Genomic DNA, 23,811 nt, shown 5'->3' with positions numbered 1-23,811 from the left:
GTCAGCTAGTGAAAGATCAGCAACTAACTTTGTTTGTCCAGTCAGTTTTTTTTTCTTTTTTCTTTTTATTCCATGGATAAACTGTGTACATGTGACAACTGTATTAACCTTGTCATTCAGTGTTTTTTAAGTCTTAGAAGCTGGATGATAATGAACCTGTCTTTACCTTTCTAAACTGCAAGCATGGTTTCAGGATTTTATTGGTGTACAGTTTAGTGTTACTATTATGTCTATACACATAAAAGCTATTTTTAATGTCTTTTTGTCTTTCTAAGCTGGAACCTGCACAGTGAGTTATACGTATGGTATATGGTCTGTCTCTGTGCAGTGAGGGTTTAGTCTAATTATTTAATTGCAACTAACTACACAAAGTAGCTGAAGTAGTTAATCACAAATATCTAGTTCTCGTTAGATCTCAGTTTTATGTCCTAAAATAATTTATTTTTTCAGTCTGTTTTCTGGTTTTGCCTTTATGAACAAAACAGATTTTACCTGACTTACATAAACAAACCTTCAGGCCACTATCTGGGCATGAATGCCACACCTCTCTCCCTTCCCAGTTCTTTGGCCAAATTGCTGCTCTCTTTGTTGCCCACAGTTTTATCATCCAAGGATTTACACATTACCAACCTAAAGAGGCCAAACCACCCTGTTAGTGTGGGGCAAATTAAGAAGCTTTCAGTGACAAACACGTTGTGAGTGGTTTGAGTTTGCACACCTCAGTAGCTGCAACCATGAACTTATAATTTAAGATATGTTTCATCATGTATTTCTGTTTGGTATCAAAGCATTCTGCAGAGCTTAACAAGTGCTTTTAAGAACCAGATACTGAGTGGAGGGAAATGGAAATGCAATCAGGCAGATGGGAGGGCACGACTGTGTCAGTGTTAACTATTATCACAGATGCATGAACACAATATGCGCTGACTAACCGTAGGAAAACATCACTTTACAATTCAAAACCATGCCTTCTCAGAACACAATTCCTTGCATGAGTGTTTTTTTTATATCTGTTTTGTTTTTATATATAAACCAATAAGCGGAACATGCTTTCAGTGTGCTGGCTTTACATGCATAATCTTTGCCAGGTATTTACTGTACACATGTCCAATAGTGACACAATATTACTTGGCTCAAATGGTTGTGATTGCTTAAGGCAGTCGCCCAAACACTGCAGCCCTCCCACTCACACACGTTTTCAAACAACCATGTGTAACAAGGTTATACTGCTATGTGAACAGTCAGTACACTCTGCTCTTAGATTCACATACAGTCCCATGTGGAGGCCATGTGAATTTTTCATAAAATTGCATTGAAAACACTGCAGTGACAGAAGCAGGAAGCCAGAGGTTTGAGGAGCCTGATAAAGCTTTACTTAGTAAGATTTAATGTTATTTGATTTAGTTTATCTACATGCAGAGGATCCAGACACACTGGAACCAGAGTGCAGTCACAGCAGTTAATTCACTGCATTTAAAAGATTGAAAACAATGATTCAAGATTTAAGATTTATTCACGACATGTTCTTTTATACATGTAAAATAGGCTGTAATGCCTATTAGAAATGTAAAAAAACGTTTTTAGGTATAAAAAAAAAACCAAAAAACTAAGCATTTACTCAGTAATCATAAAATTTTTCTCCATACTACATATGGGATAAAACTTTGCAGATAACTAACTCAATCTGCCATTTTGCAAAGCACCAAGGTTTGGAGACTCCAGAGTCGGAGTGAGAACCAGAAGAGTGTCTGTCTAAAACCACTCAGTAAGCTGATAATGTGCAGAGATGTTTTGAGAATGACTACCGAGACCCTGCCCAGTTTTCATCTAGTAATTTCACAAACTTAAAGCAAGGACTCATGTAAAATATAATACCAATACATCCTCTGCAGGACATAGAGGTCCAGACCTGATCCCCTTTTAGAATCTTTGGGATGTGTTGGAGAAGACTTTGTGCAGTAGCTGGACTCTTCCATCATTAATACAAGATCTAACACAACACTGGATGGAAACAAATCTAGTGACATTTCAGAAGCTTATTGAAACAATGCCATACATAATGTATGCCTTGATAAAAGCTAAAGAAGGTCCAACGAAACATTATGTGTGAACTTTTTTCTTTGGTGGCAATTTTTTTTCTGACCATGGAGTGTACAACCAGGTTTTAAAAGTAAACCTTGACACCTTACTTTCTAAACTAGCTTCTGAAATTCACATTGTAGTTCTCACTCCATCCTTTTCTATTCTTTTACCCCAATTTCACTCCATCGCGTTCCCTGTTCCTTTAAGTAACAGCTTTGAAACGTAAACTGTGTGGTTGACAAATGGTGAGTCACAATGTGGGAAGATAAATCAGCCCAACTCTGCAATGCTGCCAACAACCTCTCTCTCTTTCCAACCTCTTTCTCTCCTCCTCTCCTTGCAGGCGTCTTTGCGTTCACCCTTGTGTTCGCACATGTACACCTACACCAATCGCCTGCTTACATTCGGAGGCAAGTATCCTTTGTAAAGATCCCACAAGCTCTCTCTCCTGCTTTTCTCTCACTCTTAAACACACTTAAGTTACAAAATATATCTTTGCAATGTGTGCATGACTACATATAGATGCAGCACTGAGCCTGTAAGACTGTTTGCACGTTACAATCTCTATGAAGCTGCAGGCAGTATAACAAAAGAGATTAGAGTGCTGTTTAACTGAGGAATGACTCATTCACCCCAGAAACTACAAATGTTCTGAACAACCAGAAACCACATATCCTATTAAATGGAAGGAAACAGAGGACAGGCATAAAGGGAAGAGTAATAGTAGATCATGAAAGAGGAGATTTTTCGATGAATTTCAGCATGAACGGCCATGACAACGAGAATTGTAGCTCAAAATACCTCATTTTATATCACTTAGACCCAAGAAGTCAAAAGTCAATCAACTCATTTTGAAAGTTTTTAAACCTGATGCAAAAGTTTGTCCTCTCATTAAACAGACAACACTGCTCAAACACTACCGAACCTCATTTCGAATTGTCTTGAGAAATTTCCACAGAAGTCGGGTCAGCCTGTGATCTTTCTTTCATCTTGATTATGACTAAATCCAGGCTTCTGTGGTCTAAGGATTTTGATTTCCATTAATCATTATTGTTATTTTGTCATCAACACATATGTGATAGATAAAGATTTTCAACTAGAATATCTCGTCAAGATAAAGACGTTGTTTAAGTGTTCGCTTTATTGTTTTGAGCAGTGTATATAAGTGAAGCCCCAATTAGACCAACGGAGAACAGCTAGCCTAATATAAATTAATATAAAGAAGAATTAGCTCTGGCAGGAAAAAATAATGACACCAAAGAGCATCCAACTGCAACATGTTAACAAATCACAGAATTACTACTACAAAAATGGATGTAGAGCTAAACCAACATCTTGCCTACCCAGAATTAACAAAAACACTTTGTTGGGACTTGAGTGCTGCTTTGTATTATGGAGACACTGCTATTGTTTAGCCTTTTCTTTCCTCATCAATGTTGAACAATGTCCAGACCTCAAGAAGTGTTCTGTACATTGTTCAAACAAGAAATGGTCTGTTCACTACTAGAAGATTTCACCTTTACTGGTAAATCATCTTTTTACTTTTCCCTTGTTCAGGTTGAATTTATGTATGGAGAACCCCGAAGGAGCCTTTGATCATGACTGCTTGACTTCAGCCATGAAGCATGGAATGGGCTCTGTGATGACTGAGGCCACTAAATCCAGGAATTCTCTGGGTCCTGTAATATCATTGTATGGTGACTTCTAAGGAATACTGTGTCAAATTGGGATGGCCAACTTTTTCCCATTGGTTGTATCTTCTCTGGGGGCAATAATGTTCTTATTTGCAAAGCTGAAATTGTAACTGCTTTTTTTATTTTTCCCCAATACTGGCAAAAATAGCAGAGTAAGAAACAGATTCCTCCAACCATTATGGGTTAACTACTGTCCAAAATTATTTTGACTGATTAAGCTACTGTTATTTGAACATTAATATGGTCAACAAAGTTGATTAAAGAAAACAAGTTCAAATTTACGCAAGTGGATCAACATTAGACATGGTTAAAAAAATTTTAGTCTTCTTGCTCACTGGCACATTGTTGCTGGTGACATGCATCTTCTCTTACTTTGCTTCTACTTCCACACCTTTGTTTCCCCTTCTTTTGTACCCCTACTGTAAACTTTCTTCTGCACACCTTCCTATCTTCCATCCTGACCTTGTAGAGTCCTCTTTTCTGTCTCTGGGAATTTGTTTCTCCGTGATCTTCCCTTTTTATTATCTTCATCAGTCTGGGTTAAGAAGACCAGATACAAGAGCCACCTGCCAGTCTGAGTATGAGCTGTGAAAGCCTGGAGGAAATAACATCAATTGCCTATCTACATTCTCCTCTGAGGTATGACCAAAAACAAACATGGTTTTATAAAACTATACAGAAATCCATTTTTTAAAGGTAGTACATACCTGGAAGCTGCCTGCTAGAATTGTGTTAATAGTCTGTAATATGCATGAGGTGTTAAGATGATCTTAATACAGCTTGTGATTGTATGATGTCTGGCAATCTGTTAAAATAGCTGGTACTATTTTGAGACTTTATGCCATGTCACCTTTTATTCCAGTTGGCAGACACAGTGAGTAATGCAGACGCCAATACTGTTTTATCTGTAATATGCATGATGTGGGAATGATTGAGAAGTTCACTCAGAAGCATATAAACAAATCGTCAGTTAAAACTATTTATACCTTTAGATATGACTCATAATGCCATCTTCTAAAGTACTGCTCAAAAAGTGGGATGAGGGAAATATGGTTCACGTAAGTGTTGCCATTTCATAACAGACGTCATTGTAATGCCCACATATGGAGGAACTAGCGATGGTTGGATGGAACTGCTAAATGCTGCAATTCAAATCATGAACCTTTGTGAGATTTGAAACTGAGATCAACATTTATGTGTCAGTGGCAACATGACTCAAATCTATTACAACAAAATACATTGTTTTTATGGCACAAAGATCACCTTCATGGACATCATTTTACAGGTTGCCAAGGTCGCATGAAAACCCAACAAGTTCAGATAGAACTTTACTGTGGTTAAGATTCCAGTGTTGCTTAGATGGGTTAGAAAAAATAAATTATTTGTAAAGGGTTTGAAAAGTATCTTAGTTAGGTTTGAAATATGTTGTTTTTGCAACACAACCATCACCACCATGGACAGGTAGTATGTGCTTACATGCACATAAGCCATATATATATGCATGTGTTGAGCACAGTCTCACACATATACATGTATATTTTCAAACCAATCAAATTCATTACATAAGAGGAGTCTTAACTTTGTCATCTGGTGTGTTTTATATTAGTAACCACTGAAGCATTATGATAAGATGGAGTTTTGTGTTTGGATGTTATTTGTCAAAAACTTTGTTTGCATTTCCAAGCAAACATGGTATAATTTATTCATTTCTCCCACATTCTCCACCTACTGATCTAGCAGTGCAGGTGAGGACACGTGGGTGAAGATCAGCAATTTGGTACAAGTATAATGTGGGTGGCATCAAGCTTCAGATCAACTGTGGTTTCCCAGAGGCTCGATGCTAACAAATATGCAGCCACCTGAGGGACCTAATAACAACTGCCTAATTGAATTTACTGGGAAATTTCATGTTGTGGATTCTCAGTCATCCAGGTCATGGTAATCCTAAATTCAGCTGCCTTTGTTCAAGCCCTTAGGATTGCTTAGAAATTGTCACATTGCCAGTTTACTGGAATTTAAGAGTAGAACAACTAAACTGCACATTGTGGTCTGTGTGACAATAACATGTTATATAGCCTGGGTCTTGCAAATGCTAATGTCTGAGCAGCTTCAGAACATAAACCTCCAGATTATTTTGTATCTTTCAGAAAATCAGTTAAATTTATAATCATTCAAAGCTTCCAGAAACCTTTAATTGACAGACTCTATCCTCTTAAATGTATATGCTTCTTTTTCTGATATCAAGTTTTTCTAGTTGTGGTTGTTGGACTTGATTCTCCAGCATTCAGCTCTGTGTTCTCCAATAAGTGCCATAGCGCTCACCTGAGGTGATTAGGGGGAAAATGCATGTTCCTGTACAAGCTGAAGGCAACATGTTCAGATCCTACAAACAAATCCAGGCTCTTCACAGAGAAGGAAAACTAGGAAAAGTAGCAACAAAAGTCCTTTTGTCTCACAAACAGATATCTAGACAAAACACTTGGACAGCTCAGAGGTTGACTGCTCCTGGCCTAGGTGATGAGGTGAAGAATCAAATTAACAAGGGAAGCAGCTGGCATCACTAAAGCCCTTTGGCAAGGGTCTGTTGTTTTGCTCATAGACAGAATAAATTAATGAGAGATAATGTGCTGCACTGCACTGTTTCACCTTGTGACACTGATGACAGTTGCCACACCTCTTCTGTGCAGGCCAAAGACACATCTTCTATATTGTTTTATCACAGAGAGTAACAATACTTGTTTGGGTTACACACTTTTAATCAAAACAGGATTGTCTGCTGTTTTGTCTCATTGTTCCATCCCTTTTTGTCTTCTCTAAGTCTGTTGTCATGGGGATATGAACCAACATTGAGGCCAGAATCTGTTATAACCTGAACCCATTAATTAGGTGGAATAGCAGTTTGGGTTTCTGTTTTTGTCTGTTAGTGAATTCAGCTCTGATATTAGACATATGGTTTTAAGTGTTCCCTTTCAGCTGATAAATGAAACAGATGGGCGTGTACATCTGGTTGGTCTATGTGACAATGAATCCATGGCAGCATCACAGAGTCTGAATCAATTTTCCTTTTGAGTCGCCTACAACTTACTTACTTAATCCCCCTTTTGAGTACCTTTTGAGTACACCCTATCAGACAACACTGAATAAGCTGTCTTGACATCAACCAGTTCCTCTTCACAGTTTGAAGTTTTGTGAAAGTGCAGAAAGGTATAGACCTGATCAAATTAATACAACTTTTGCTATGAGGGCATTTCAGTCTAAAATGAGCTAACTGCTGTCCCATTGCTGGTGGAGTGCGTTTACTTTTCATACCTGCTGCAGGTGATAGGGATGTGACAAGAACTTATACTTCATAACTGACTTAATGTTATTCCTTTAAGTTTACCATGTGCGCAAGAATAGGATAATAACATTATATAGAGAGGTGGCAACATGTACCAACACTCCCTCAACAAGTCCATGGAGACTTGTTGTTGAAGGGAGGTATTTACTTCTATACATTTATCACCATACATGACAGAATCATATGATAGATGAAAATATACTTTGTGACTTCACAGTAATAAGCATAGTAGCTTAAAAAATCCTGTGTTACTAGAGAATTCCACTAGGGGGCATACCACCAAACTCAGACCATGTAAACAAACACAAAAACAAAACGCTTGATATTTGGTTGATGTTGAAATTACAGCAGAAAAATGTGACAGCAACAGAACTGCAGGTGATATTTGAGGCCCTTAAATTGAGGACATGCAATATGTGTTTACACTTGCCCACATGTAATTTCTAGGAGTCATCTTCATGTTGCATCTAGCTAACATGAAACCATTCTCTTCCTGTGGCATTTGTTTATGTGGGTTAAAATTACTTATATGTGTATTTAACGATTCAACCTCCAGAGGTTGTGGGCTACTATATGTGAAGTTCTACTTACTAAGTTATAAATATTGTAACATCCTTGGTAAGAAATGCACAGACTTTGTGTTATAATTTTAAACTGTATGGGAGAAAATTGACAAAATCTAAAAGTCAATGAAAGTAGCCAAATTGCAGGAAGTACAACATATATTCAGAGATCTGTATGATTGTCAGACTACTTCTGTCAAAATGAATTTACAACATTTTTTTTTAGCAATCAATCAGATTCCATTTATAATTTGTTTTCTCTTTGTATTATTTCTTAAAATAAAGATTTGAAAGTAGTTTCCCCCATCAAGCTGTAAAAATCGTGTCATTATCAAATTTTCTTTTGCTATAAATACGACATTTTTACTGCTCAGGGGAGCTGAACTTTATTTTTTAGCATGATGGCCCAATGTGCAACACCCCTACCCTCCTCATCTCCAACATCACTCCAGGACAGTATCATATAGTGCACAATTTAAGCATATTACATCTTTCTAAAAGGCAGATGTAGGGATATGCTGATGTTGCAGCCCAGCCAATTTTACGTCTTGGAGCCTACTAATGTAGAAATTAAACATTCTGATATACTGCACTGAACAAAGCCTTAGTACATTATTACATTATTAATGGCAATTACAAGACATACATTATACGACCATCATTAGTGGTATTTTATGAAAATAAATAAATAAACGAATAAATAAATAATGAGCAAAACAAATCCTATAATCACATAATTTCTGATGAATGTGTATTATTTAAAGCAATTTGATTCTGATCTACATTAAAGAATAAAGAATAATGAGGAAGTAAAATTGTAAAAGACCCAGCTAATTCTTCTTATAGTTCCTTGAGTTTTCAGATATATTGGAATTTAGTGTAGACACAGATTTGAGAGTCACATCTTTAACTTTGCTTAAATGCACAGTTTTCTGCAGCGAATCACTGGCACTGAGACAAGATCCCGAGCAGCTCTTTCTATTCTATTTGTCACACAGACTGTCACAAAGTATAGTCTTTCATTTTTTCAGTCATTTACTCCTCATACTTTCTCTGCCTCAAATAAAGTGAGCATTGCATTATGTAATGTGTTTACACATGGCAACGCAGTGCCAAAACCAAGCTCAGTATGCAGACATGCCTACACCTCCACAATCACGTGGAGTAAATAAGTCCCAGCATGCCAGATCGTATAATTCAAAAGGGCATGGAATCTGGTCTAATTAAAGACTTAAAGATTACATGTTTCAGTGTAATTGGAAGCACAGCCAATTGCATTTGCAGAATTTCTTTTTAGTTTGTGATTATGACAGCATAGCCTCCATCAAGCCAGACTCCAGCTTATCTTGCACAATTCCTACAAAACAAAATATATAAATAAATGTGCCACACTATGATAGTGTGAAAGAAAATGGGGAAAATAAAACTGCTTTGACATAAAATCATTCTAATTAAGACGAGAGACAGCAGAGTGGCTCACCACCAGGATAATAACACTCTGCTGTGTGTGTCTTGCTCTTAAGTGAAGGAAGCCAACATGTTTTCTTCTATGTTATCTGACGAACGATGCACATTAATTTTATTTATTCCAGATAACAGCTTACATTTTACTTGAGCTGTAAGCTTGCAAGCATGGCACAAAGCCTGTGTTATCTGTGCACTCAACACATGACATGCATGGACACAAGCAGAGGGTAAAGTTGCTACTGGTCTGCTAATGTGCTGCTCGTGCTGCACCTTCTGTGTGTACATGGTGTAAGAGGTGGCTGATTGTTAAAATAGCAGAAAACACAACACAGGTCAGTGAATCACCAGCAGCTACTTTATCCACCACTCGCCTGTTCGATTATTTGACTTTTTACTATCGCTGACACAGTGGAGTAATCACTGAAGCTTTTAGTGACCTTTCTAAGGTAAAGGTTTAGAAACAAAGTTTAAATATCACAAAAAGATAAAGGTCAACCCACCCTTTTGTCCTCTTTTTGGGGCACAACAAACTTGCATCCTTTGAAAAAAGAAAAATACTTTTTTTTTTGCTTGTTTATCTATGTACCCTGCATACCTTTAGCAACATTACGATGCACCTTTTCAACACATCAGATGTTTGATCAGTCCCACATTTGTTCTGCAGAACAATTGTGCCAAAAGCCAATTCGTGGTTACATCAAATACTAATGACTGATGACATAAAAGCCAATCAACTGGCAGTGATCAGCTGCAGTCTCTCTGCACTTCAATTAAAGTAATCCTTTCACACTCCTTTTCCCATCAGCCAACCCTGACAAGTGTGCTGTGCTGCCTCACAACACCCCATATCTCTATTTTCCATATGTCTTTGCCTTTTCTTGATTAGCAGATTGTGTGTGTGTGTGTGTGTGTGTGTGTGTGTGTGTGTGTGTGTGTGTGTGTGTGTGTGTGTGTGTGTGTGTGTGTGTATGTCCTCAAACCTCATGAGGCCACGGCTCTCTGCTATCTTTACGTGTCAGGTTTTATCTTTAGCTGTAGAATAACAATCACCTGTGAATTTAAAATCCTCATAATAACTGACGACAAAGCAAATAAGTATTAAGTATTACTGTACATTCACAGATTTGTTTTTGTTTTAAATAATTTCATGCACATACAAGATACTAGGGTGTATCTCAATGATTGCAGAAGTCTATGCTGCAGTATAAGGGAGAGGCCCCAAACTTACAGTTAAAACATATATTTTCAGTAAAAAATTATATATGTCATCTACCCATGACATATTTCTCTACAGCATCCTCACTCTGCTTTTAGTAGCCTTTGCACAGCTCTGTATGTGTGTGCTCATGTCAATATCAATCTGCTTAAAATGCCACTGTTAACAGAGCAAAACAAGACTGGTGTGAATGGTTGGAAGCACAGTGAATTATCTGGATCTGTATACAGTAGGACATTTGAAGAAGCTCAGCTATTCAAACATTATATGTTCTGCTGCTGCTGAATCCTTCACATCACTAAAAGGCTTTCTATCTGCCGCAATTCTTTGCTCCATGCATGATTGATAAGATCCTGTCTGTGATGTCAACAAATGGGCTAAAAAGCCTGCGATATTTGATTTTTAAGAGATTGGAGAAATATGACCTAAGAGCTGATAAGTATTCAGAACTAAAAATGTATCCCACCATCTACATTTTGCACACTATCAATAAGCAGCCATTGGATTCTGAATGTATACTGATATTTCCTGAAGTGTGCTCAGTCACGCTATTAATAGGCAGCTGACCTTTCATGCCTTGACTCGTCACCCCCATCAGAGTGGACAAAGGACCACTGAGCAGACAAGAAGAAGAAGGAGGGGGATGATAGAAAAAACAAGCTACACCATATATGCAGTAGTAGATCATTATATTCATTATTTTAAAAAAAACCCTACCTCTTACAGAGTCATACTAGCTGTTTGTATGATTTAGATGACAACATACAGAATTTACCACACAGTTCTAGTATTTTGTTGAACTGAAAGTTAACCTGAATTGTGCACAAGATATGTCAATATCTGCACTACATTTTACACTGTGTGCCAACTCATATTTGGTAAAAATAAAATAGTAAATTCTTCGATTTCAAGTAAAAGATATGACTCAGACTTTAGGATTTTATCTGGATGCTGGATAAACTTGCTGGAAAAACAGCTACAATAATACACACATTTAAAAAGTTTGGAAACTGTGAAACATGTTGATAAAAAACAAAATGCAACAATATGCAAATGATGTTTACCAATGTTTTATTAGCAGTATGATAATAATAAAAAAACAACCCCTTAAAAAATATGGGCTGTAAGCAGCAAAAGCCTGGAAATAAACTGGTACTAAAAAAAACAGCTACAGAAAAATGTAGTAACTAATAAACAATGATAATAAAAAAAATCAAAGCATGATTCAGTGTGGGGAATAATTGCATGGGCTCAGGAACACTTCCAAAAATCATTTACAAACTGTTTTCCCATCATCAAATGCAGATTTAAGCACTATTAAGCAAACAGAAAGCCAGATATTAACATGATCCAGAAACACTGCCACTTTGATTGGTCCAAAACCATTTTAAAATATACAGAGTCAAAATGTGAAACAGGTTTGTTTTCAAACAAATCAATATTTAAAATTCTTCCTGGAAATAATGGAAACTTCATCCTCCAAACCAATGTTTCTCAATCCTGGTCTTCAGGACCCACTGACCTGCATCTTTTATATCTTTCCATACTTTTAACATATCTGGCTGAAATGAATAGCTCAACTAAAAAATAACACAGAACTTGAAAAGGAGTTCCATATATTTGAATCGGGTGTATTGAGTTGGAAAATATCTAAAACACGCAAAGCAGTGGGTCCTGAAAGCTCAGGATTGAGGCACACAGATCCAAACTACAGAAAACAAAGAACATTCAGCTTGTTATTAGCGCTTAGTTCAAAAGCTTGCATCTCTGATGGTATGAAGGTCCATTTGTTCATGTGTAAGAAAGGAATCATCAGTTCTGAAAGAAATAGACAGAAGGACTTGGCCTGCCAAGGGACTGTAGATGGAAATTAGCTTTGCTATAATCTGTACTGTAATTTGTATTGTACTGCAAGCAGGTACTGTAATTTAATATGTGTAAGATGCACTTAGTTTATTTCAACCCAGATTAAAGACCCACATGTTCTCCGATGCATTTGAATAGTTTTTATTTAAAATGTCCAAATCTGCACGATTTTATGAGCTTGGATTTTTAAACTTGATCATGTTTTAATACTGTTTTAATCCAATGTTTTTTTTTTTCTTTTTCCTTTCTCTTTTGTTTTAGTGTTAAATATGCTTCTTATGTTCGGATCTTTCAGTGTTTCTTAAACCACTTTGAATTACCCTGTCGTTGAATTTTGCTATATAAAAAAACTTGCCTTGCCTTACTGTCCTTTTGAAGAAATAAAATAAACTGAACAAAAAGTCCTGGTGTTACACCAACATCTGTGACCCCATCGGAATCTGTGACCATAGGAAGTGACAGTGTACATTTCTTTGCATGTGAGTCTTAGAAGAAGAGCAAAGTCTTGAAAAAAACTTGTGTTTAAGTTTGACTTCATTATAATGCAGGTACAGTAAAGTTACACATTCTCATAGCTATCAGAAATGGTGACCTAGCTAGGTCATCCCATCTAGACTCTTCTAACATAAAATGTTGCCCTCACATAGCCAAGAACATAGAGGTCACCAATAAAAAGTGAAGTTTCCTTTTTTCCTCTACTATTGGGGAGGGGGGGGGGGGATATCAGCACTTAAAATTGGATCCAGCATATATCAGATGTAAAAGGACAAATTTAATAGAAAATAGATTATTTAATTTACGAATAACAAAGTCAATCTAGTCATTTCAACCAAAAATCCGACTTCAAAAAATGACAGGCTGTCTGAGGTTGAGCTCAGTTAATCAAAAAATCTAAACAGCCACATTATGTGAGAGACGTTTTGATCCATGGATCACATTTTACATGAAAAACAACATAAAAGCTCAGAATATGCAAATGTATTCATCATGTTCTAGCTACTCAACAAACGTCCACATCCCAGCCAAAGAGGAACCGTGCTGGAACAATCAGTACGCTACTAACCTGCACAAGTTTACACAAGTTCGTCTTAGAGGAAGGCAACTAGAGCTCAACCAAACTGGTACTGTTTCATTTTTCATGTCCTGTCTTCAACTCTGTAAAACATCAGGGAACATCTGCAGCTGACAAAAATCAAGCAATACTAAATAAACTTAAAGGAGTAAGACGAGTTGGATTGAGTTTTATCCTGCTGCAGACGATACCGCCATAGGAAGAGAAGACGGCACACATGCACATCTTATTGCTATTGCTTATCTTGCTATGTCTTGTCACATTGCTGGAATCATTCAAACTGCTGGAAGTGGCTGATTCTTGCCGTGTGACACCTGACACGTTCCTTTCTTCATGTTATCACTGGACCGCTTTCGTAACATCCACTGTCCAAAGATTTCAATCTGCTACTACTTCACTGAGTTCGTGTCAAACATCACGATAACTTAAAGAACACATTATGTTGTTTAAGTTATCGCAGCATTTGCTTATTACATGCACACAGATCAAATATACAAACACACACACACACACATACATACACACAACTTTCAAACTTGTGGTATTCTTGCAAAGAGAAGTACATATGGGAACTGATTCTACTTTTCATAATTTAGTACTACTATGAAAATAAATATTAAATAATAATAAATGAAAATGATATTGAAAGTATAAATTAAAATTAAATGACTGGATGGGAGGGCTGGACTCTTGAATGGGTGGGCCTTGCCCACTTGGGCCAGCCCATAACAATGGGTCTGGCTGAACCACATAATGCAGCTAACACCATGACTTCCTAGTAAAAGAATTGATGCTGGACTTGCCTGCCTGCTGTCCAGACCTTTCTCCAATTGAAAACATTTGGTATGTCATGAAATATAAAATACTACAAAGAAAATCCATCACTGTTGAGTAATCTTATAATCAAACAAGAAAGGGAAAACATGGTTCAAAGATCCAGCAATTGGTCTGCTCAGTTCCTAGACTGTCATTAGATGATAAACTAGATAAATAGTAAAATATCGGTTTGATCTATAATTACTGCAGTATGTTATCTACAGTTTACAGAGCTCTCTGAATATAAAGTTACACTAATATTATTAATGTTGCTGCCACCAAGCAATAAAGCTAACTAACTGATAAAGGACCGAAAGACATAACAGTACAATAAGTAATGCTTTTCAACAGTTTCATATAGGTATCAGAGATCCAACAACTTTGTTTTCAAAGCGCATTACCCCAAATTCAGCCTTGGTCCTTAAATTCAACCATTCCAAATGTGGCTGTAGTGAGCTCTAATGAGAATGGGCTGTTTCTGAGTCTGAACCTTTAAATGTTCATAAGTGGTGCCTGTCCACACCCCCCACTAGGAGAAGATCCGGCTTTTGCTGGCACCCACTCTGTGATTTGTTGTGATAGTGTGGGGGGGTCAAGGACAATATCCACTACTGGGAGCAGTGGTTATTTCCCTTTGTGATGATGGCTTCTGCAACAGGATAATAACACTATATCCACACCACACTATTTGTGTAAAAGACAGGACAAAGGAGTAAGAAGTACAGAGACTAAATTGCAAAAAAGAACTAAAAAGAAAACCATATATGTATATACTGTAAGAAAAGAGTTTAGAACAGAGGTATAACTAAATACATGCCCTGTATTTTTTCTTTGTTATTTTAAAGCTATGAAAGTTGGAAACAAAAAGTTATCTTGATTTAAAATCCAAAAATATTTGACTCAAATTTTGCATACTAGTATAGTAGTATACCAAAAAAGTATACAACAAAAACAGCAAAGATGAGAGCACATCGTAATTACTATTAGACGTAATAGCTTTTTATTTCAGTGGTAATTATGGCTGCTAATGTCCCAGAATTGCAGGTGTACAGAACAACTATTGCATGTGCACCAATTAGTGAAACCAGGTATTAAGCTCATGGAATTTATGTTGCTAATTACACATCAAAGCAGATTCATGTTGCCAAAGATATTAAGATCAGCACAAGTTGTATTTTCAACACATAGCTTTGCTGGCAAATGCACCATATCTGTTGGCTGCAGTGAGGAAGCAGTCTCTTTGTCCTTTGTTTGTCTTCTAATCATAATCCCAAGTCTTCCCAGTATCAGTGTTTACATTTACACACTGTTCTCTCGCTCTTCATTTGATGTGGGCAAAGTCTCTTCAGCTGCAGCACTATCAACCACTGACTTTGCATATTTTCACTACTTACTTACTCTAAAGCTGCCCTTCCTCCTTTCTTGTGCTGCTACTTTGCTACTACTACTCCCCCTTCTTTTAGTTATGTCAATATATTGAAATAAAACCACACACAAAAACATATTGATTTTGGAGCAGCAGAATAGATTCTGTAGGTTGCATGCCATATTTTATGCTCTTAATGGATTCATTTATTTATTTGGCATATGTCCCACAGTGCATTCTGTATTATTTACATCTGGCAAACATCAAACACTTGATGCTAGCTAATGAAAACCCTTCATAATCTTGTTTCACGGTTTGAACTAAGTTGCCAGTACAAAGCAAATATTGAGGCTGTCAATGACTGTTTGGTCGAGTAAGTCATCATTCACTAAAAGAGTCCAGAGTGTGAAGGGGCTGTGCCCCGGAGCAAAAAGCCTTGCTGCACTGCACTGAATGGAAAGTTTCAGGTCTGCTGCACAGCTGGGAATAACCACACCCTTCTTCACTGAGCAGTTTTATTGATTAAAGGAATCATCATCATCAAAACATTATGGCAAACCAAAAAGTACAGGGAAACCATAACTCAGAATAAAGAGCAAGAAACAGGATGAGTTACATAAACGAGCTTTGGAAATTATTTGCTGAATAAAGGGTGTTATATATAGTCAGGGCTGCCCCCCAAACACACACACTCACGGCCGTCCCAAAGAAAGAAGAACATTTCCGTATATGCTGGTGCAGTTGTCTTGATTTCCAAAGTAAATTTTCACTATTAACCACTTCCAAAGAACTACTATCAAAATTTAAAGACTTATATTTTGTTTCTGTTTTTTTTTATTTCAGTCTATTGATAAATTTCTTCAGCCACACTCAAAACTACCAAAGAATCAATGAATTTCAGGAATTTTAACCCTTTAAATAGTAGTTTGATTACTTGATGTCACTGTTTTTGTTGTCTTCACTTTTAAAGGACAAAAATATCCAATTAAGTCACATAAAACTCATATATATATACATATATATATATATATATATATATATATATATATATATATGTGACTTAATGGGATATTTTTGTCCTTTAAAGGTGAGGACAAATATATATATATATATATATATATATATATATATATATATATATATATATGTATGTATGTATGTATATATATATATATATATACATTTTTTCACTTTTTAGATAAAAAGTTAAATGTGTGAATTTTACGGCTCTGTTTATTGTTTGGATTTACTGTCATGAAAAGAAAAAATAATTAAAAATTAAAAATAGCATAAATGTTGTCACAAGTGAAAAGGTGAACCCTCACTTTGTTTTATGTCTTTTAAACAAAATTCCTAGACATTAAGACTTTTTACAAATTAGCATTAGACTCTGCGTTGCTTCATTAGTTCATATAAAAATGCTAATTCATTTAATGCTATTAAATGAATGAGAAAGTTAATGCATATCATGTTGCCATTATTATTTACATAAAAAATATTAACATCCATATTATGAAAGGAAAAATCTTCAATTTATTATTTTATTCCTATTACAAAGAAAGTGTTACACTCTACCGAGAAGTAGAGCCATTAATTCTATTATCACAAACTGCAAGGGTAAAGTAAGGATAGAGCGCTGTGAGTGGTAATGAATAACTTAATACTGCTGCCTCATCCCTTTTCCATCCGACTATCGAAGCAGCACTTTTGCTTGCTCACCTTTAGTGTCACTAAAAAGAGCCATTACTCCGGTTTACAAATAGAGGGCTGCAAATCCTATTAAGTGTAATCCACTCAAGACCTACTGAGACTCTAGGCAACAGTGTACATGTCCTGCTGTGATTATGTGTGCATGTGCTCATATCCATGGCAATAGGTTTGTTGATAATTACCTTGAGTTTGGAAACAAACTCTGTAGTAACAGTGGTGACGAAAAGAAAAAAAATGTAAATAGAGCATGGTGTGAGTAAACACACCTGACACCCTTGACGAGGGTAGCATCTGGTTATGGCTCCAGCCACCTTCTGCAGGGGCTGAACTAAACACAGCAAGATAGTCATTACTGTTTGCAGCTATGGCATGAATCCTTAGTAGATTACTATCTGATGGGTTTGTTTGTCTCACTGGCACTCCCAAGCTCTTCCCCCTCTCTTTTTTCCACACACTATGTAAAATTATAGATTAATAATAAACTACAAGGTTGTGTGTTTACACAGACTGACCTCCTATTCCAAGCCCATGCTCCATTTGTCAAACCAAGTCGACTAATTTCTTGCTACTGGTCATTGAATAATGTGTGGCTGCTGACGAGAGGCTCTGTTCTCAACAGTAGAGATGCAGCCTAATTAAAACAACATCTCAATTAAAGTGTGTTGTTGACCAAAGTTTGACCCAGCTGCCAGATTATGGGTCAAACTTTGTAAAAAATAAAATGAAAATTACAGTAGTTTCTGGCAAAATCATCTCCCCTAGTGAAGGTTATTAAGTTCCACATTTCAAAATAATTTTCATATTTGATATAATTATGAACCTGCTGAGTATATACTGTGAGAGATATTGGCATGACTTATATCGAGAGATGTTTTCACAGAGATGTTCGTATTGTAATGGTTTGCACTGGGTGACATTAATATCAAGATGTTAAGTGTAACTCTGTTATTAAACTGACTAAATGAGAAGATGTTCTGCAGCAACACACACACATACACCATCACTACCAATCCCCGCTTGTGACACCTTAGACAAAATCTGGCTATTATTGGTGCTAAATTGCCACATGAATTATTATCAACTGACCTCTGTCACATAAACAACAGACACCTTTTTTGTGCATTCTTCTATCACCACCAATCTTTTCTATTTCTGTCTCTGTACCTACCTCATTTTTGTTTTCCTCTTTCTCTGATCTTATTGACAGTTATAAGAAGTGACTGTCTATCAGACTCTGGGCAATTCTATTACTCAAAGCCTTTATTGAAACTGCATTCACTCTCACAGTGCCCACACCATCAGACAGGAGACAAACACATGTGCATGTGCACATGGTAAGAAAGGTAGACAGCAAATGGATGTCCGCTCAGCATGCAGACACGCATGTTTAGGCGAGGGACACAGAAAGAAACATGTGAATGCATACACAGCCAAGCTCCTTCTCTATTCTATTTGTTCTCAATAAACTAAATCTCAGCATATGTTGGTCGTCGCGCCCCAGGCAGAGGGAGGAGTGTCTTAGGAGCCCACTGCAGAGAGCCTTCCTGCCAACCCACTGCACCAACCCTGATGACATTGTTGCTATGCACTATTCACTAGAGTAGGACCAGTGACTGACTCAGCTATTCTTATTAAATATGTCACAAAGACAGTAAGTATGAATGCCACTGTCCGAGGAAAGCCACTGCTTGCGGCAAACGGTATTTATGCTCCTGTATCTTGGTGACAGACGCTGAAGTTCCTTTGAATCATTGTAAAGTCACGATTGGATGTGAGAGGAAATTTGTCATAGAGGAACTGAAGTAGCACAATAGCTAAATGTTGATACTGAACAATAATGCCGTGGAGTTGTAGCAGCCACAATGCCAGTGAGTTCCCAAGTAACACTTATAAACATCAGAGCCATCTACACCTTCTCTGTGTTTCCACAAATAGACAAACACTTGCCAAAAGTATATCTAGCATCCTATTAACATAATTATTTAGATCATTCTCTCATTAATTTCTAAAAGTACTGTTGGCAGCCTCAAAACCTCTCTGATCCTGGAAACTTGACAGCTTTCTTTTGTATCTTTTACCCATTCTTCCAAGCACAAACTTCAAGCTCAACCAGGGTGAACAAAGAGCATCAGTGCAGAGACACTTTTAGATGGGTTCTGCCCCAAACTCAGTCATTCCAGGGTTGTCACAGGTACTCCAAGTTGTTATGTTGTTGAAAAGTAAACCTCATCCTGCACTATAAAAGGGGGTTTGAAAGTATACTGTGTCCTATAAGCCTGTTACAGAAAATACACTTGCAGAATCTGTTGGGCATGGGTTTTCTACATGTTTGCTTCTGGTAACTGTGGTCAAATCAGTCAATTTTCCACTCAAATTAGAGGGTGTTGCTACTTGTAGTATGAGTCATTCAGGTGTCTTTCAGCAGATATTCAGCAGGTGCTCATGCGTCTTTTACAGTGAAATCTGCTCCCTCTGCCAAAAAGAACTGATGGATGAAGTTGGAGAACCAAAACCCAATTCTAGCCAGACAAAAATCAGCCTGGTACATGTAAAACAAATATGTCTTCTATTTATTATGTATATGTAGAGGAAGCAACAATGTTTATTGCTCTTTTTCTTAAAGGTCTTGTCCCAAAAACCTGAATCCTTTACCGTTTGACATGAAGACTGCATGTCATTCAGCTCTGACCTCCATCGGAAGTCTAGGTAGTGGTCCGCTCCATAGGAACACAGTGCAAAATGTTGCCAGGTATGATATGTGTGGAATATTACAGCCAAGTGGCTGGAATAGTGCGCAGGAACATCCAAAACAAGGATGTTCCCAAACTCTTCTTTGGAGGTGTCTTTTAAAATTACTTACAATGGCTAACCAACTAGACATTCAGGTGGTTGACAAACTGAAGAAGAAAGCAGTTTTCATAGCAATCATAACCAACAGCAATATCAAGAAGAAGGAATCCAAGAAGTTAAAAAAATGACCAAGCTGAAAGAGGAAAGGCAAAGGAGTTAAAAAGGCAACTGGTTCACTAGAGGTAATCAAAGCACTGGGGTCCACAACCCTCAAACTGGACGTGTGGTTCCAATAGATCCCTGGGACAACAACTGAGATCTCTGGCTATAGAAACGCAGTCCTGGAAAAAACCAAGATGCTGTGCAGATCCCTCAAACACCCAGCCTTTTATAGAGGACCTGAGCTTGAAAGGATGACTGCCCACATGGGGCAGAGTGTGGGCTTTTTTTGTTTTATATTGATCACACTTCTGGCTATGCTGTCTACCCATGCCCACAGGAGCTGCCAGGGTGACAGTTCTATCCACCCCACTCTGGAAAAAGTTACCTCCCACAGACCCTGTGCACAATGCGGTCCCACAGAGTCAATCAATATTGGCATTAAATGTTTAACTTTGAGCCCCTGGAGGTTAAAGAGTTTTAACAAGAGCAAAATATAGCTATAAATGAAGTGGGAAATAATTTAAAAACTAAGAAAAAAGAAACTATTTACAGAACATGACAAGCTGGTTATGAAAGTCCTTGGAGGGAAAGGAGGAACGTTCAGAAAAGCTGTGAAGGACAGAGGACTACTGAATTAAATAAACAGAAAAGAAAAAACAGAGGAAAAAAGATCTCTAGACAGAAGGCAATAGAGGGTGAGGCAGAATGAGAAACAGCACCAAAGAGGAGTGTGTGTATGTGTGGCCAAGCAATTGAGAGAGAGAGACAGAGTCAAAGTCGGTGACAGTCCACGTGGGAGTTGAGAAGGGTGTGTGCAGCATGTCAAAACAAACGCTCCACAGTCAGGTGAATAAAGCAGAGAAAAAGGATTAATTGATAAAAAATGACAAACAATAGACATTTGCATTTGTTTATGCTTGTTGTGTAATGAGCCACATTTTTTTCATTCACTGTTCACCCTCACAATTTAGCTCCATCATCCTCTTTTTTTTTAAAATCCTAAAAATATTAGACCATATACTTCTGTCTCTAAGTCTTCCTTTTGTTCCCATCAGCACTCAGTCAATGCATGTATAACCATAATTGTTTGCTGCCTTTGTAGGTCCCCTAAAGGAATTCTTGGAAGCTCTGGAATTTGTAAGGGTGTAATGTCCTACCTGAGTTGCACTCACACATCCTCTTCCATTCCTGTAAGTGGGTGACTCATGGGATGGGCTGTTGGATGGACAGTTCTGAGCCCACAACATGACAACTGGCAACATGAAATGACAGGGCGGAAAGAATGAGGAGAGTGGGGGGAGGGGGGGGGGGGGTTGCAAAAGGAAGACCCCTGCCTTGAGACACAGTGCACCATCACATGTATGGGCAGATGAGCTATTTCTGCAAACACAGTTTCCTTCCTTTTCTCTTTACTTGATGTAAAACCATTGTTATGTCCATTTTCTTTTAAAAGATACAAGTTATTTTTATTTATAAAATAGTATGCTAAATTAAGATGATTTTAGTGGACATTTACCTTATTTTTCTTTAATTAATTAGGAAATATGATTTTTTACTATGTTGGATGATATTTTCATTTTTTAGACACAATAAAGCACATGAACAAAAGGCAGTGTAATTGCAGAATATAGAATTAGCACTGTTTTTTACTGTGTCTCTAATTTAACATGGGAGGGTGTGAACCAAAATGAAAGGATACATTCGTACACCGCCTGATCTTGAGCCAATGGCCAGGATCTTCTGCACAGGGTCAAAGGCCAAAGCAGTGGGCTGGTAAGCAAAGCCATGACGAACCGTCTGCAAAGAGAAAACAAGGATCAGTGTTTTAAACTAACAAAACAATTCAAATTAACCCAATGTTGAGGTGGAGCACAGTTCTACCAAGCTTTAATGTGGCAACTCCACTTAAAATTCATAGTTTTCAAAAGCCTTCTTCAACACAAACAAATCACCTAAACTTTATTTATATAATACAAAAACACAAACTCTGATTTTTATTAACACACGTAAGTGATTTCTAGAATGATAGTAATTGAATTTGACTCAATAGCCTGATGTATAAGCCTGGCAAGGAAAAACAACAGTGTCTCTCATCCACCCACTCTGAGCCACTGCATGCTCTGCAGCTGTCTGCCATTAGTCATGTTAAATATCCCAGTGGAACATCACTTACAAAACCTGCTCCAGGGGGATGTACAGTACAGCAAAGGCATGGACATCGTCACTGTTGAATGAGAACATCCAGTAGTAGTCATGTTTTAACCAGGAAAGGATGAGGAAGATATGTTATTGTAAATATGTTTTTAAATTGTTTAACACATAAAGCTAAAGAAACTGAAATTGACAATTGAAGCATTATTACAGCATTTTTAGTCATTTATTTTTACAAGTACAATACATCTTTATCTTGTTTACTTGTCTTTTAACTATTCAAATATCAAACAGAAAAAAAAAAAGCTCTGCACATCTCTCCAACCAACTGGCCCAGTCACACAAGAAAACATGTAATAAACACATTTGTCCATATGTCCACAATATATTGATACAGCTGAGGCTTAAAAATTGTGAGATACAAACATACTGAGGCATTATGCTGTAGGCTTGGTAGGAGCATTAACGTGACATTACCATGACGAGAGAGCTTATTTACTAAACATATTTTACTGTTAATTGTTGATATTTAAACTAAACCATATATATTGACTTACCCAAATCATGTGTTTTAAACTATTAACACTAACCATTGTAAGAGCCAAGTAAAATAAATAAATGAATAAATAAAATCTGTTAAAACGTCTGTCTTTTGTAGAAGAAATCAGTTTAAAAAACACCACGCATACAGTATGTCATGTTAGCTGGGTCTCTGCATAGATTAAAACTGTGAAAAAAAATCACTATAAAAGTAATTGATTAGTCACTCATTCAAACACTCTAGTGATCCCCCCACATACGTACAGGTGTATTACCATTCATTACAATATGTTTAGCCTCTAGTTTTGCACACTTTACTATACAAAATTGTGACATTTTCTATCATTATATAAGAAAACATGATAGTGCATGGACAGATAATTTTTTTCTCAATGATTTCTGCATTATTTTGAACAGGATTGAGCTACATGCTGCAGAGGTTCTTTTGCTGTCCCTTTCTGCTGCAGGCACAGATAGACCAACAACTATATACTACTTACATTGAACTTGCCTCTATCCTTTATGCAGGATCTTTTCTTTTACAGTAATTTTTTCAATTTGGTATGGATAGTTTTATATAGTAAGAGAACAGGTTTTGATATGTTCTCCTCCAGTCTACAGTTGCCTGCAAAATTGTTCAGCCTCCATTTCTTGGGCAATCCCATGAAATGGGTTTTTGCCATCTCTCTCACAAAACCTCTTATGCAGCGACATACAAAGCTTGCATAAGACTTTCCTTCACAAGCCGAATGAACTGCTCAGCTAACTACTTCAAAGAGCAGCACTGAGTAAGTTAACTGTGAAACAACCAAGAAGCAACTTATTTCCTAGTCCAGAGACCACCACAAGGATTTACACAGCCAGTACTGGACACTGACCAGACACTGGAGTGTTGCAAAACAGAAAGAGGAACATAACTTAAGTACTGTGAGAAACAAGTACACAGAGGGCATTCGCAGCAAGCTACACAGAGTTA

General features: G+C 37.1%; 1 protein-coding gene across 14 annotated transcripts in view; it reads right to left on the bottom strand.

The window, feature by feature from the left end:
- The window catches only part of stxbp5l (syntaxin binding protein 5L), a 165,177-nt gene that overhangs the window by 115,224 nt on the left and 26,142 nt on the right, over nucleotides 1-23,811 (bottom strand). For all 14 annotated transcript variants that reach the window (XM_042001705.1, XM_042001711.1, XM_042001712.1 and 11 more), the window contains exon 2: nucleotides 21,844-21,941. In XM_042001705.1, coding sequence (XP_041857639.1) covers nucleotides 21,844-21,941 — 98 coding nt within the window. The remainder of the gene's footprint in view (nucleotides 1-21,843; nucleotides 21,942-23,811) is intronic.

This window comes from Melanotaenia boesemani, chromosome 12 (assembly GCF_017639745.1).
Source record: "Melanotaenia boesemani isolate fMelBoe1 chromosome 12, fMelBoe1.pri, whole genome shotgun sequence".
NCBI lineage: Eukaryota > Metazoa > Chordata > Actinopteri > Atheriniformes > Melanotaeniidae > Melanotaenia > Melanotaenia boesemani.
This window is presented reverse-complemented; position numbering and strand designations above follow the sequence as displayed.